At 36.1% G+C, this 17138-nt stretch overlaps 1 protein-coding gene across 1 annotated transcript; it reads left to right on the top strand.

The window, feature by feature from the left end:
* The first annotated feature begins 1597 nt into the window (after window positions 1-1597).
* Window positions 1598-11884, top strand: PCNP (PEST proteolytic signal containing nuclear protein). Its single transcript, XM_026700826.2, has 5 exons — window positions 1598-1670; window positions 7048-7268; window positions 8969-9043; window positions 9730-9785; window positions 10172-11884. Exons 1-5 carry the CDS (start codon window positions 1616-1618, stop codon window positions 10296-10298), a joined length of 534 nt encoding a protein of 177 aa, XP_026556611.1. The 5' UTR covers window positions 1598-1615; the 3' UTR covers window positions 10299-11884.
* The last annotated feature ends 5254 nt before the right edge of the window (window positions 11885-17138 follow it).

The raw sequence follows: 17138 nt of genomic DNA on the forward strand, positions 1-17138 counted from the left end.
AATAAGTGACCTATAATTGAATTGTCTTGGAATGTTACTGCTTTTATCCCACCCAGAGCCCCTCTATGAGGGAGATAGGCAGTTAAGTTTAATTAATAATAAGAGGATGATTTGAAAGATGGTTTATTGATGAAGCAGAACCACATATGTTTCTGAACAGCTGATAAAATGGAGTTGAGGGGAGGTTATACTTTATTTGGGCTTTGTTTTTGAACTTCCTGTTTCAATGCAAGAACATGTCCTTTAATATTCTATTACTGTTGTCAGACACAGGGGTCATAGCTGGCTCTATAAGCAAAACAGGAAATGCAAATCTTACCTGTTTGAGCTAATTTTGTCAACCTTTTGTTTGTTGCTTTTCTGAGTTTCTGTCTTGACCCAGTCTTTTTGAATTGATTACCAAATCTGCATTTCTAAAAGCTAGCCTCCTCAGTTTCTGCTTGGGGCTGGTTTCTGAATAGACTGGCCCAATCTTTCTTAATGGGCACAAAATATCTGCTGGGGGCTACTAAAAAACTCTAAGTCTGCTTTCTGTCTTTAAGAGCATGATTGTCCACTTGTCCTTTAGGGAAATATAATATCTTGCCTTTTTAATATTCCTCAAAATATTTCATTCTTCAGGGAGAGGGCTTCCCACACTGTAATGGCCATAAATGTGAAAAACGGTCATGCCACTTTTTTGTGGTAACTTTCAACAGTCACTAAATGAATTGTCAACCACTGGTATACAGTGGAGCTCAAGTCAAACTAAAGCTTCGCCACACAGAATCATAGCTTTCTATGACATTGATGGAAGCTGTGCCTATGCCAGGTTTTTGACCAGATATATTGTTTGCTGAAATAGTTTTAGCTGCTGACTTTGTGCTACAATCCAGTAATTCATACTTCAAGTTTACAAATTGATATTTTACACTCAACCCATGATTGGTCATCTTTGCCTTACCAGATTCAACAATGACAGAACTTTTAATGTCGTCTTCACCAGAAAAACATGTTGAGATATGTTTTTTTTTAAATAGCCCATGTAGCATAGTTAAACATCAGGAGTTGATCACAGGAAATATTTTATTAATTTTTATGTCAAAATGTTTTATAATGTGTATGTCATGTTTTATAACATTTGTCAAGTTTCAATTCCATGGGAGTCATGGGTCTTGGATTTTGTGTGTGTGTGCGCGCACAAACAGGGATATAGTTTGATCAGCAATATCAGGTTTGTAGTACCACACTTCCTTTCCGATAATTTCTTGTATTATGAAACAGATTTTTTTTCGACGATAATTACAAATAATACATTTCTTGAACCTAACCGGTTTGTCTGTTATGTGCTTGAGAAAGAAACTACACGGTAACGTCGTGTCCAATCAAAAGGGCAGTCGAGCAAATCAAATGTTTGCCGCAGCTCTTTAACGGCCACCTTTACAACCGAAAACAGCGGGTTTCCCCCAAAAAAGTAGCAGAAGCGGGGAAAGCCCTAACAACCAGCTCAGTATTAGGAACACAAGCTCCTTTTTGCCCCCTCTTGACTTTCCCGGATGGATCGTGGGAGGACTTATTCACTGCGCATACTCACGGCGCAGTAGCGGCGGGGCAGGGAGGAGGAGGAGGAGAAAAAATGGCGGACGAGAAAGGAGGCGATGTGAAGCTGAAGCGGCCGCGGCTTGACGGAGGTAAACATACTGCGCTCATTTCTCTTCCGCAACCGCCCCCCCCTCTCCAGCCAAGGTTTTAATTTAAGACATGAAAATTCTCTTAGGCCCGGAGGTCGAGGGGTAGTCGTGCGTGGACCTCTTTTTTTCCTTTCTCAAGAGTCCGTGCGAAGCCTGGCTCTCGTAATGCCCGTTCCTCGGCTTCTTCGGCTTTGGACGAAGAAGCTCGTGGAAGAAGCTCCGGGCAGTTTGTGAGGATCTATTCCACGTCAGAGCCCCGCAGTGTTTTCTGTAGGTTCGCCCAGACCCCTTGTAGACAGGCTAGCTGACACCTTTGTAGATTAAGTAGCTCCTTGCCTGTATTGCGCGATCGGTAGAATATCTGGCCGTCACTCTCGTACAGGAGGGTTGCAGGTGAAGCTTGGCGTGGATATTGCTCTTTTCAGCAACTTCAGAATGCAGTTTATTGCAAGTTACTCGCTCTAGCAATAAACACAATTCTGTGAATGTGATCAGCATTCTTTTATAGTTGTTATGAGGTAAAAGGTCCATAAAATAGCTCCCCAGGAACTCAGTGGATGCTTATCTGGGCATTAGTCTCATATCATATAAATACTAGACTGTATGTTGTAGCAGCGTTTCGGCAAAATCTCATCAGACTTCATCAGGAAGCCTGATGATGGCAGATGAAATTCTGCCGAAACGTTGCTACAACTTTAAAAGCACAACGTGGGAAAATACCCGAACAAAGCTGAATACCATACATGTAAGTACCCGCGAAGACTTAAGAAAACACATACATATACACATACACATACACACACACACATACATACATACATGTGTGTGTGTGTATACACACACACACACACACACACACACATATACATATATACTTAGGCACACACACATACATCTGATGCATGATTTATAATGATTTGTTTCCTTCAGGAACAACCTTTTTGAATTTAGTGATTCAAGTTATGTTGACCTACAACATCCATAAAACTATGTCTGATCTGCGAAGAAACACTTTTGCTGGTCTTACGTTATATGTAGATAACATACATTATCTACATGTAAATAACATTCTAGAGAAAGATTATATTGGAGCATATGATTATGTAATGTTATAATGTTTCATTTTCACTGATCTGTTTCAATCCTGTAATTCTGTAGTAGCACTAAGGGATGCAGAGATGAATCAATTAGATTCATGCTAAGTGCAACTAGCTTGGTTTCTAGAGCAAGCTTCTATAACAACTTAGTATACTGCTGAAGGTCAGCTCCTCAAATGTTTATTCAAATGGCACTGTTACAGACTTTTGTATCAGCTTGGAAATATCAGAATGATGGAGCTGAAAAAATAATGTACATTTTCCAGAGAAAAAGCAGAAGGTGAACTATTTTTAGAGGTTGGAAGAGCGTATAGCAACACCCAACCTGTCCAATTTAAAATGCGGATTAGTAGTTGGATTTCCCTCTACTCTGTTGACAAAATGACTCTGGGAAAACTGAAGGGTACTAGAGGCGAGTATTGGTAGAGGAATAAGAGCTGTGAACTAGTTCACAACTCTTATTCCTCTAGCAATACTTACTGCATTCCACTGTGTACTGCAAAACCCAGTATCCTTTAGTTTAGCTCCTAGCATTTGACAAGGTACAAATCCTCATTATGTCCTCTCTACTCACACAGAACATGGCATTCCCAGGCAATTTACCTGGCCTTTCAAAAGTGATAGTCAGCAAAGCACAGTTATAGACAACCCTACACCAGCTAATGAAGAACATAGGTTGCCCCAGGTCAGGTGATAAAAAAGGAGAGGCAGTTACTTTAATTCCAGAAGTCTATCAGATTAATGCTTCTCTTGCCACCCTCTGCAGACTTGTGAACTTCATATTTATGTGATAAATGAAGAATAAGATAACTAATAGATCTAAAAATAAGAGATATAGGAGAAAGATAGACAACAATCATAGTGACATCAAAAAAGGGACAAAGGGGCTGAAGGTACATGGCCTCATTCTTAGGAGCTTCAGCTGTAGACCCTTAAGACTCAGAAGGAATCCTGATTTCTATGGAGAAGAAGATCACGAGATAAGTTGAAATATAGTCCTTATGGAATTCAGAAGAAGGTACATTTTCAGATCATAACTTCATTCAGTTTCTAGTCTTCCATCAGAGACTACTTAATGTTGACCTACTTATGACACTAAATACTGAGCAAAAATACTTAATTGGAATTGGGCCCCAACAGTCTTACACTTAGTACTCCTAAGAATTTGTAACCTGCAGGGTCTAGCATAAATATCAATGGTGTTTGGATTGACTAGCAGTGCATAGCATGATAAACAATAGACATAATTCTAAATTAGTAGTCCCAAGAGAACAGAAAGTTGTTCACAAACTCAGATCAATAAGGATAAACACTACTGAAGTGAGCCTACAAAACAGCAGTATTGTGCTTTAGTTATATGGGCATATAATACCCTAGAACAGTGGTGACTAACCTTTTCAGCACCGAGTACTGAAATTGGAGCATGCGCGCATGTGTGCACATGCAGGAAACCGGAAGATCAGCTCCCTGATGCATGCACGCGTGAACTCCAGAAACCGGAAGTTTAGCTCCCTGGCGTGTGCATCCATGCCGGCCACCTAGTCTTCCAGTTTCTAACATTCATACATGCGTGTGAAGACCAGTTGGCTAGTGCCCATATGTGCTCCAGGAAGCTGCTTTTTCGGTTTCCAGCACTCCCCCACTCGCAAAGACCAGCTGGCCAACATACATGCGTGCGCCAGAACCTAGAAGAGCAGCGGGTGACAGCTGGCATACTCAGAGAGATGGGTCTGCATGCCACTTCCGACACGCATGGCATAGGTTCTCCATCACAGCCCTAGAAGTTTCAAAGGAGGCCAAATCCCTGAGGGCAATGGCTATAGTGCGTTCAGAAAGTATTCAGACTCCCTTGTCAGTTTTGTTATGCAGCAGTCTGACTCTACAGTTGTTGAAATTCATTTTTATCATTAGTCTACACTTAGTACCCCATAATGACAAAGTGAAAACAGAATTTTACAAATGCCTGTAAATTTAGTAAGAAAAATAATTGAAACATCACATTGGCATAAGTATTCAGACGCTTTGCACTTGAAATTTAGCTCAGATGCCTCCATTTTTTTTTATCATTGCTGACATATTGTTACACCTTGGAGTTGACCTGTGGTAAATTAAATTGGTTGGACATGATTTGGAAAGGCACATACCTCTCTACAGAAGGCCTCATAGCTGACAATGCATACTGTAGCAGAGCAAAAGCAAAGATCAAAGGAACTGCCCGCAGAGCTCAGAGATGGGATTATTGCAAAGCACAGATATGGGGAAGGGCACAATAAAATTTCTGCTGTATTGAAAGTTCCTAAGAGCATCATGGCCTCCATAATTGTCAAATGGAAGATGTTTGGCACAACCAGCACTCTTCCAAGAGCTAGTCGCCTGGTCAGGCTGAGCAATCAGGAAGAAGGGTGTTAATAAGAGAGGTAACAAGAACCAGATGGTCACTGACTGAACCCCAGAAATCCTGTTTGGAGATGGGACATAGTTCCAGAAGGACAACCTTCACTGCAGCCCTCCCTGATCTGGGCTTTTTGGCAGTTAAACGGAAGCTTCTCCTTAGTGCAAAACACATGAAAACACATGAAAGTTTGAATTTTGTAAAAAAAGTACTTGAAGGATTATCAGACTGTGAGGGACAAGATTCTCTGCTCTAATGTAACCAAGATTGAACTGTTTGGCTTCAATTCTAATTGTTATGTCTAGAGGAAAGCAGGCACCACTCATCACCTGCCTAATAACATCCCAACAGTGAAGCATGGTGGTGTCAGAAGCAGGGACTGGGAAACTGGTCAGGGTTGAGGGAAAGCAGAATGGAGCAAAGTACAGGGATATCCTCAATGAAAACTTATTTCACAGAGCTCAGGACCTCAGATTAGGCCAAAGATTCACTTTCCAACACAACAACCATTCTAAGCACATAACCAAGACAACACAGAAGTGACTTAGGGACAACTCTGTGAATGTCCTTAAGTGGCCCAACCAGAAAGAACCCTTTGAATCCTATTGAACATCTCTGGAGGGACCTGAAAATGGCTGTCCATCGATGGTCCAACCTGACTGAGCTTGAGAGGATTTGCAAAGAATAATAGCAGAAAATTCCCCCAATCCAGATGTGCAAAGTTTGTTGAGTCCTACCCAAAAAGACTTGAGGCTGAAATTGCTGCCAAAGGTGCTTTAACAAAGTACTGAGTGAAAGGTCTGAATATTTATGCCAATGCAGTTCTTTTTTAAATAAATTTACACATATTTGTAAAATTTTGCTTTCACTTTGTCATTAAGGGATACTGATTATAAGGAAAAAAAGGAATTTCAACAACTGTAGAATCCGGCTACAGCATAACAAATTGATAAAAGGGAAGGGGGTCTGAATACTTTCTGAATGCACTGGAATATTTTAAGGAATGTAAAAAAAAAATCAAAACTTACCAACAGCAGTTATCCAGATGAACAGAATGATTACTTTATTTGGAGTGCATGCACATCTTGGGCAAATTCTTGGTTGATAAAAAGGAGATGCATTGTCATGTTGGTCTTGGTTCATAATGCCTTTACAGACATATTCATATTGTTTTCTTGCCAAATTATCAACATAATTTGTTATTTCTTTACTTCAGAATGTTATTTCAGCTTCTTGTATAGTCTCTAGAATTTGCCAGTGCCTTTCCATGCCAATAGTATCTAGTCCAGCTTTGCTTAGTTTTTGGGGAATCATCTAAACTCCAGCCAACAACAACTACGATGTTTAAAACCTAGCTAAATAAAATCTCTCATTACTAAATTTCACCTAGCCAATACAAACTTTGTTTTTTGTGGCAATAAGTCAATCGTAAGCTTTGTGACAATTTCTAGTTCTAATATTTATATTGTGGCATAAATATTTGTGGTTTAAATGTTAGAATTTTCAGTTTTATTATCTTTTTATCATTCTGCAATTCAAGACAGCATAAATTTATATTTTAAAAGTTATATATTTCAGTTATTTCCATGGGTTTATTCTGTCTTGATTTGAAATAACACAATTTTTGTAGGGATGTCATGCAGATGCATGATTTTTAAAATACATTTACATATATAATTAATTTTTTTTCTGCATTAGCTAAGTGATAGGAGCTCCCTTCACTATATGTCTATGTCCTTACAGTGTGCTCTGTATAAACAGTTGTGGAGGTGCTGACACTGTAAGTGCAAAAGTCGCCTCTGAATAACAGTGCTTTATGAGGTTGCTGCTCCCATCAGTCCACTCAGTAAAAATAGCTCATCTTGGTAAGTTGTTTCGACTTCACCAGGACCTGAAGAAGAGGCAGAAAAACCTGTGAAAACTAAGACTGTTTCTTCCAGTAATGGAGGGGAAAGTTCGAGTCGTAGTGTGGAAAAACGTGCAGCTGATGAAGATGCTGAAGACTTCTCAACAAAGCCTGCTCCTGCCAAAATGTCCAAGTTTGGGTTTGCCATTGGCTCACAGCTTTCAAAGAAACCACCTGCAATATCCATCAAACTTGGAGCAAATGTAAGTTGTTGGAAAATGTTTTGAATTTGTAATGTTTAGTATTTCAGTGGATCAATATTATTTTGACCTTAAAAGTAGTCTTAAAGTTAATTTCATCTTAATTCAGTTATGTGTATTATAAATGATTTTTATTTTCATTTTGATGAACAATTGTAAGATTTATGGAACATGGAATTAGGAATGGTAATTTGATAATTTTTATTCTAGTGTTTGCTGTAGTGTTGTGGTGAGTGCATAACTTAGCAATATTATATAATGACAAAAATAAATACTAATTTTTAATACTTTAGCTTTAATTAAAGATATATAAATTCATTTATAAGAATATAAAGTAGTAGCTTAGAGAGCCAGTGTGATATTGGTTAAGGCACCAGGCTAGAAACCAGGAGGCCATGAGTTCTAATGCTGTCTTATGAAGTCAGCTAGATAACCTTTTGCCAGTCACACACTCACAGCCAGATGAAAGCAGTAGCAAAAAAACATTGCCAACAAAACTGCAACATGTTGCCTAGGCATTCGCTAGAAGACAGTGCTGACTGGAAGAAAAAAAAGCAAATGAGCCTTACTCAAGAGGCTGTCCTATTATCTTTATTGTTTTTTATTATTACAAAAACCTTGTAGAAATCAAATACTTTTCACTTTAGTGGCAGTCACCTTTTCTAGGAAAACTTACGAAAAGTTATTTGAGTTATTGTGTGGATTAGAAGTATAATAAATATTCATTTGCTTACATACATAAGTATTCATTTGCTTACATACATTGTCAATAAAAATATTTACAGAAGTTCAAAACCATTTAAACTTTATAAAGTTTTTTTTAAAGTAAACATTGGAAAAGTTACTTGGCCAAGTCACCAAATTAACAGTAAAGTAAGCAGAGGGGGAATCTGTCTCAGAGAGCATTTTACAATAAAGGTGCCATTGTCAAGCTCCAATAGCCACATTCTGGTGATGTATAGTAGTAGAAAAACATCATATATAAATCTTGATGCTGCAGCAAATCAGGAAAAATAATTAAAAATATATTTGTTTTTCATAAAGTATATAGAGTCATATGTTCTTATTTATGTTCTTTCAGTAGCTGAATTTAGTGCAGTGGAGACAATTCACGGCCCATCAAATCATCTTTTGAGAGATATTTCCATACCAGATTCCTCAATACCTTCAACAGTGACAAAACTTATCATGCACTGCTTTACTAGAAAAGTTGGGATACATTTAGATATATATTTATCTTTAAAAATAGCCGAAGTTAAACTGTATAGCACTTTCAAACATGAGTACAGGAAATGTTTTATGACATTTGCATTATATCAGAAAACTCTTTTATAATATTTATACCATAAACTGTTTCATAAGATTTGCCAAATTTCAGTCCCGTGGGAGTCATGGGTCCCTGATGTTGCACACACTTTATAAATTAGTCCATTTGAGGTAAATCTTGGTTCAAAAATTGTTGTCCTATGATGTACTCTTTCGCCCTGTTAAAAATTACAGGAATGAGAGTTTTAGTTGTATAAAAATTGAACTGTCTTGTTTGGGAAACAATTCCCCATGTACTATGGGGTAGGGAAATGTAGAACTCTAGTAAAATGTGAATTTGTGTTTAGTAACTTAGTTTATTTAAAGTTTGTAGCATGCTTTTAATTACTAATTTCTATTCTATTGATTTTTTGCATCAATAAAATTCTGCCTTTCAGAAACCTAAAGAACCTGCTCCAACTTTAGCTCCAAAAACACTCTCTGTAGCAGCAGTATTCAATGAAGATGAAGATGTAAGTAACTGAGAAATATGGAGGAATGTGAATGTAGTACAGATTTATAGCCTGTTAAATATTCTATTTGCTGTTTGTTTTGGAGACCTTGAAAATCCAGAGGGTAATTGAAGAGGCCTTCTGGGTAGTGTGGGTCTGTGTCTTATTCTTAAGCATGTTTTGTGATCTTATGTTCCTTGTTTTTACTATTGTATTTTATTTTTTGGAAGTTTTTTAAAAATTTGGGAACTACTTGCAGTAGTTGATAGTTGAGTCATGTACACATTTAATTGTAAGAATATAGTAAACAAAACAAAAAAACTATGCCTTTATCCATGATCACATAGTTGCCAATCGATCCTAAGGAAAATATGTCTGGTTTAAAGGCTTTTAAAGAAGTGCAGCTTTAGCAGCACTTTAGAGCCACATAGCTCTAAATGTCAATGATTGTGTAGGTTAGGGGCAGTATGCTGCCTTAGCTACAAGAGCTGTATTGTGTCTTTCTAATGTTAATACAAGATTTTAAACCACAAATTTTAGGTTGGATGACATTTTTAACAAATTATTAAGTTTGAATGGAACAAAATGTATCATTGATTATATGCTGGCACTGACATTCAAGATCAGCATAAAATAACAAATAGGCCCTTCAAAAACAATCTATAATATAAACTAAATAATTATGTTCATGTTGTCTTTTCATTTAGAGTGAACCTGAAGAGATGCCTCCAGAAGCTAAAATGCGTATGAAGAACATTGGAAGGTAACATTCAAAGTAACATTATTGGAAAATGCTAGAACAATATTCATTATATTAGTTAATTGGCTATGTGCTTAAGCTAAATCTTAAGTAGCTCTTCTAGAGTTATTTCCAAATAAGTCAGGGACTATAAATTGGAATTTATACATACCATGTTTGTGATTTATCCTTTCTAGCTTTCAGCAATTGAACATTTTTGTGTGTGTTTACCTTCTGCCATAAGAAAGTGTGTCCAAATATAATAGTTTTGGATTTCAGGATTATAAAGTAACTGCTGCCAATTGCATATAAATATGGCATTCTCACTTTCTAATATTAGCCTCTTGAAATATTTTTATCTAAAGTACTACATTAGTAAAGGTAACCCAATTACTTTTGTTCATTTACAGGGATACTCCAACTTCAGCAGGACCAAATTCTTTCAACAAAGGAAAACACGGGTTTTCTGATAACCAGAAATTATGGGAACGTAATATGAAATCTCACCTTGGAAATGTTCGTGAACAGGATGACTAGTTGTCTATTTTGATCTGGGTGTTGGGAAATGGGAGAGTACAATATTAAAGGAATAGTGCCCTTTTTTAGAATGGTATACAGCTATTTTGGGTGCCACTTTTAAAAGTTTGTAGTGGTACAAAAATGAGTTTAAAAGTAGAGGTAACTTATGTTTTGTATACAAATTTCAAACCAATTGCTAATTTTGTAGCTTCATGCATTTAATTTCACAAAGTTATGGAAAATAAAGGCATTGGAAGTGGTACATTTTTAAAGGAATTTTCTTTTTACAATTGTTCTTATATGAAGATAGAAAAATCACTCTGTCTTTAATCAGTTTTAAGTTAAATGCTGCTGTATTAAAAAAAATCCAGATTCTGTTCTGTGATAGGTTTTCGTTGTTTATTCCTTTAGGCTACTTTTATAGAGGTTCAGTACATCAAGTCTTGCTAGACTGTTTTAATCCACATAATTCTGTAAAATAAACTATTGCAAAATAATTTTACTACATTTCAATCTAAGATTTTTGACTGTGGTAGACTAGTAGTATAATCCTGTTCTCGAACATTGTGTAATCCCTTTAGCCTGTTTCCCACTTAAGAAATGGGTTTGCATGTATATACATAATAGGAAAGTATAACAAACATTCATAACAAAGGTAAATCAATATTTTTTAACTTTTCAGCTCTTGAGCCTTGACCAGTGCTTGTCAGTGTTTGTCAGTTTGAGTAGATTGATTAATAGGCTATCAAAGAAAAAGGAATTTTCCAAAGGAGACTATGCTTTATCATGTTTTAAATACCAAGGTCTTTTTTAAAAATCCTATAGGAATAGGAATTACACATGTTTAAATTAGCAATTGCTTACTAGCAAGCAGAAATTTTCTTCCATGTTTTGATGGTATATTATGATAGAACTTTGGTACCAGAAGTGAATTCATATTTACTGTGAAGACAAGGAATCATGATTTGGTTTTTGTTGTTGTTTGTTTTGGGGGTTTATTTTGCATTCACATTGAAGCAGATGCAAATCCCCACATTTAAGCAGATGCAAATCCTCCTCCCACTTTTTAGCTTTTCTTGTTCAGACTTCATTTCTTCAAGGAAATATCATTTCCTTCATTTTTTAAAGAACTTTTTAATTTCTTAAATAAAAAAGAGAACCATATTTCTGGTTGGTATATAACTTTTAAGATTTGCTTAGCTTGGTCCTGCTTGGCATAGCGTCGTCCAAGGCTTACCTGCTATGTCCCTTTGCAGAATATGTATGTAGGTCAACATCTGGAGCCAGAGCTTCAGTTGGATTGGAGGTCTTTGCTTAGAATAAAGCTTCAGTATAGTCACTGTTTCATTAAAGCCATGGACTGGGGAAATGGCAATACTTACGCTTGAATGTTTCCAACTTCCTGTTTGTATTTTTGTTTAGTCATAGGATATTAAAAACATCCTTCTAAGATGTCACCAGCTTGAATGCAGTCATGTAGCTATTAATTAGACATAGAAAATAAGAAGCATTGTTCTGGAAAACCACCAGTAATGGCAAAATATAATGGATGCAGCTTTCAAAATGACAGAATGAACTATGAATAAAGGAAGTTTCATTCTACAAAGAAGTCTTTTCCATATTCTTTGATTAGGAAAGACTTTCCTAGGCTGTGGTCTTCAATTTTGCCGCATTTTTCTTATCCCTCTTTATTTTTTAAAGTAGTTAATTACCAATATTGTTAACAAGCTGGGTCATAAAAGGAACTAATACAAAAACTGGGAAGACATTTTCTCCATTCACTTATTTTCTAACTTATTTAAAGACAACATCAGCAAGAAGATGGAAATGATTGAATAGGTGTAGTTATGTCAGCCTTGTGAGGCAGACCAGGCATGAGGTACAGCCAGATGAGCTAATTCTTCTTTATTGTAAGATAGCATAAACAGAATATTGCAAGTTTGAAAATACGTTTTCCCCTTCTTTGAACCATTTACAGCCCAAGACACCAGGGAGGGTCCCTCCTGAGTCACTTGCCCAGCACAGATTCCTGCTAACATTGAGCTCTGTTCCCTCACCCCCAAGGTTTTACATTTATTGATTTATGAAAGAGTTAATATAAATTTTAGAATGTTCTACAAACAGAAAAACAGATCAGTTTATACATCCAATTTACCCTAAGCGGAAGTAAATCTGATGGCATTCTGATACAGGTAGTCCTCAACTTACAAAAGTTCATTTAGTGACTTCTCAAAGTTATAGTGGTGCTGAAAAAAGGGTCTTATGATAACCGTGTAGTCACATCATCAAAATTCAAATGCTCAGCAACTGGTTCATATTTATGACTGTTGCTGTGTCCCAAAGTCATGTGATCCCCTTTGGCAACCTTCTGACAAGCAAAGTCTATGGGGAAACCAGATTAACTTAACAACCATGTTACTAAATTAACAACTGCAGTGGTTCACTTAACAGTTGTGACAAGAAAGCTTATAAAATGGGTTAAAACTCATTTAACAAAAGTTTCAGTTAGCAACATAAATTTTGGGTTCAATTGTAATCATACGTTGAGGACTACCTGTACCCCATTTGTAGTTGTAGATTTGTAGTTAAGCAACCTGTCGCATTTTCATTTGGTCATATGAAGGGTTGGCTGAAATGTTGACCGATGCTTTTCACAATCAAGATGGTTTAGAGAGGCATCTCAAACTAGGGTCTTTCTGGGTCTCCTTTTTCTGTAGTAATGTCTGATCACAACAGCGTGACACTTTCATTTTATTCTTGCTCCAGTGGAAAAAGAATAAAGTTTCCTTTATGGAAAGTTTTGTTTATGGAAACTGGGAGAAGTAATAATATGACTGATAAATGATTGAATGAGACATTCCCCATTGTATGTTGTTGGTGCATGGAACAATGAATGAACAAACAGTCAAATGGATTTTCCTAGATCAACAAAATTTTCTCGTATTTCTGGATGTGCTTACTCTGTATTCTATATCTCCTGTTTAAAATGTAATTGATAGACTAGGATATGGTTTGTTTTCATTCCTGTTAGGTCTCTGTTCCCATTAAAATATTGTCACATAGAGACCATGTTTTTCAGGACATGCTGATTGAATTTGGAGTTAAATTTAGAGAGAGCACGGTAGTGGTGACCATATCAGCAGTCATTGTTTAAATTTGACTTATGGATATGGTGCAGCTCTAGATTAAGCAACTGGTTTCCCTCCTTCGGTACCAAAAACGCCCTCTGCAAACCTTATGCCATAGACCTCCTAATGGGAGTAAAACTTCAACATTGCTCCTTTGCAGCTGATCACTGATAATTAAGAAAGCTACAGTGTTGAGCTTATGAAATTCTTTGTACTACTACTATTATGTAGAAAACCATCCCTTTTGTCCTCACTAATAAAACTGTAGCTCCATTAGGATCCTGTACTTACATTTAATTATAAATTTCTCCTTTTGAAGCTCAGTTCATCCTCAAAAAAATTACCTGAATTCAAAGAACCCAGAAATCGGTTCATTTGATTTATATTTCAGATTCATTCAATCAATTTCTCTGCAAGAAAAATTCAACATAGCATACTTTACAGATTTATAGAGAATGGTCTCCTGTGAACCTTTATCAATCAACCTTCAATTATTCAATATGTAGAGGTCACTATAGTAAAATTTTTGGGTTTATATTTTGAAAAATATGTGTTAAAAGCATTTTCTAACACGTCAAACCACAAAGATAGCAGTTATGATGACACTACTATGTGCTGTTATCCTAAATCTGAGGATTTCACATTTTGATGTTTAATCCTAATTATTAATCTTAATTATCAATCACCTAGCCTCTTTAATGGTTTCCACTGCTGTCTAACATGGCATATCAGTAACAGATTTGGTCTGATTTATCCAAATCTGAACCAAAGTTATTGCCTTGAAGGATTCCCTCAGTACTGAGGGCTGCCATCTGCTGATCTTAGAAATCACACTATCAAGACCAAGTAGAGACCCAATGTTTATGTACAACTTTATTGTAACTGTCTTTTCTCCAGAAATCTTCAGTAGTATTGAACCTTAGAACCAGCGATGCCAAATCATGACTTGCATAAACAACAAAGACAATATAACCCTGTTCTTTTTCCTGAAATGAAATCTTGATACATGTAGTAATACAGCATCAGTACAAATGTTTAAATTGCAGATTCTCCAGTTGTTGGAGATGGTTTCCCTACAATACATTTCTTGTATAAATAAAAGGTTAAGATTCTTTTACAAGTTCCAGCTGAAGTGGCATGTCTAATCCAGTATAGTTCAGCGTAGTTGTGTAACCCAGGTTAATAAGTATAAAGTCTTACATTTGCTTCACCATACATAGTGAGTTGGGAATAAAGTAATTCTGATACTTGCTTCTTGAAGCTATAGGTTCCTTTGTTCAAGGCTTCTATTGCCATATATGTCAATTTCAACTGAAAACTATGGTTTTTGTAAGCCTCAATCATTTGATCTTTTCCACAATATTCCCAAAATAAAGTGGCCTCTTCTTTCATATCATGCAGACTGTCTAAACATAGTTCTCTTTAATAAGAAACCTCAGTGTGGAAACTCTGTGACCAGTTCCCAAATTTTCATAAAGCAAATAAATTAAGGCAAGATTCCAATAAGGGAAGCTAGCACTGATCATGTTACCTAGTTTGGCCCAATGGTGCTTTTCAAAAGGCAGCTGGACTTTGTTTTTCCTTGAAAATGTTTCCCTTTTTATCATCATCATTAGAAAAAGCTTGGATGAGAAATGAGATCGCTTCAAGGAAAAACAAGGGCCAGCTGCCTTTTGAAAAAGCGCCTTTGGGACAACCATGACCTTGGATGTCTGAGAATCTCCATAGACAATTACCTAGTTTGGGTTATAAAATGCTTGCAAGAAAACAACCAAGCTTAGAGAGCACCAAGCACTCCTCAGACAAGATTCCTTTTTTATACTCCTGAAGGGCAGAATTTAGAAGCCAGTATTTGGTGCTGAATGAGGCATGTGTTTTTTATTTTGAAAATATTTTCTATTGTTGTCATTTGTTATTGTGATCCTCAGTGTCACTGTCAGTACAAATATCCCATTTCTTCATACTTTGGTTATTTTCTTTGAAGACTTTTGATACAATTCAAAATTGAGTCTTTCGGAAGCCAAAGCAATGTCTTCAAGATTTGAAAAAAAAAAAGATTTTATTTTCCATGTTATATGCCTAGACAAGGAATTGAGGACAGTTTCCTTTATCACTCATAACTGTCACAGCTAAGAACAAGATGATATTTTCCTTAAAATAGAATTTGATATGCTCAGCTAAATTATCAAACTGGTGCTTGACTGTAGAATCAGAAGTTTTTTTCTTGATTTCTTTACTTTTTCCTCAATTGGCAACCACAATAATGCAAGACTGCACAAGCTTTTCTAATAACACAAGACTTTTTATTTAGAAGAGCCATTACAGAAAGGTTTCATAATATTTGCAGATGCTAGAAGTAATACTCAGAATTATCTATTTTTTGTGCTTTACACATACGAACAGAGGAGAGAGAGAGAATCTGATATAAAGTTAATCCATATTTGATGTATGCCTGATCAAATTCTATTAATTTTTCTGCCATATTAAGATAAAAATGTTTCATTTTCTGAAAATTGTTATAAATATATAATTTCAGATTTGTTTTTGCAGTCTACACAATCACTGGATTTTTGTGTGTGTACTTTTGTGCTAAAATGCTTTTTTTATTTTCAAATGAAAAACTTCAACAAAGCAAAACTTATTTCTGAAATTTTCCTACACTTATATTGCAACACTGCTCATTAAAAATATGGTGCAATCAATGTGCAAACATGGTGTAATCTTTGTACTCTGTAAGCACAAGTAATTTTTGGAGGAAAATATTGGGCTACAATCAGGAACAATCTGCCTGGAAAAGGCAAGTAAGCAACACTTTACATCTGTTAGTATTTTGTGCTGCTTTCACCTTTGTTCTAATGAGCAAACTCAAACTGAGAAAATCAGAATATTTAGCTTTGTCTTTTCACAGTTTAAGCACAGCTTGAAGATGTATCTACTTCTGGTAGACTTATTTTGATGGGCAATATTGCATCTAATTGGAAGAAGCAGTTGCTTTCCAAAAATACTTCTTGGAAAACTGCAGAGGCAACAATATTCAAGCCCTTTTTTCCTCCCTCCAGACTATTGTTTTAACTTTTCTCCCTTTTTGCTTTTTTTTATTCCTCTTCAATCATTTGAGAATGAAGGAGGTGTTTCAAACTATGCCCTTCTCCATTTTGGGTCAGGATAATAAGTATCTTCTATATGTTTCTAGAAATCCTTCTGACCTTGTTAGCCAGCATGATAAAATGAGAATCTATATTTTTAAAGATTCCTGGGCTAAATAAAAAAAGAAGATGTAAGTTGTTACAACTGTTAATCAAGGTGGGACAGATTCTGAAAGAACATAACAAGCCAATTTGATATAAGCAGCCCTCAACTTACAGCTAGAATTGAGCCCAAAATTTCTGTTGGTAAGCAAGACAATTGTTAACTGAATTTTGCCTCATTTTATGACCTTTTTCACAACAGTTATTAAGCGGATCACTGCAGTGAAGTTATTAACACAGTTGTAAAATCTGGCTTTCCCATTTATTTTGCTAGTCAGAAGGTTGCAAAAGGTACATGACCCAAGTCACGGCAATTGTCATAAATATAAGTCTGTTACCAAGTGTCTGAATTTCGATCACATGACTACAGGGATGCTGCAACATAAGTGTGGAAAATGGTCATGTCGCTTTTTTCAGTGTAATTATAACTTCAGATGGTCACTAAAAGAACTGTTGTAAGGACTGACTACCTGTATAAGTAA

Source organism: Pseudonaja textilis, chromosome 7, assembly GCF_049901715.1.
Source record: "Pseudonaja textilis isolate UNSWEBS1 chromosome 7, rPseTex1.2, whole genome shotgun sequence".
NCBI lineage: Eukaryota > Metazoa > Chordata > Lepidosauria > Squamata > Elapidae > Pseudonaja > Pseudonaja textilis.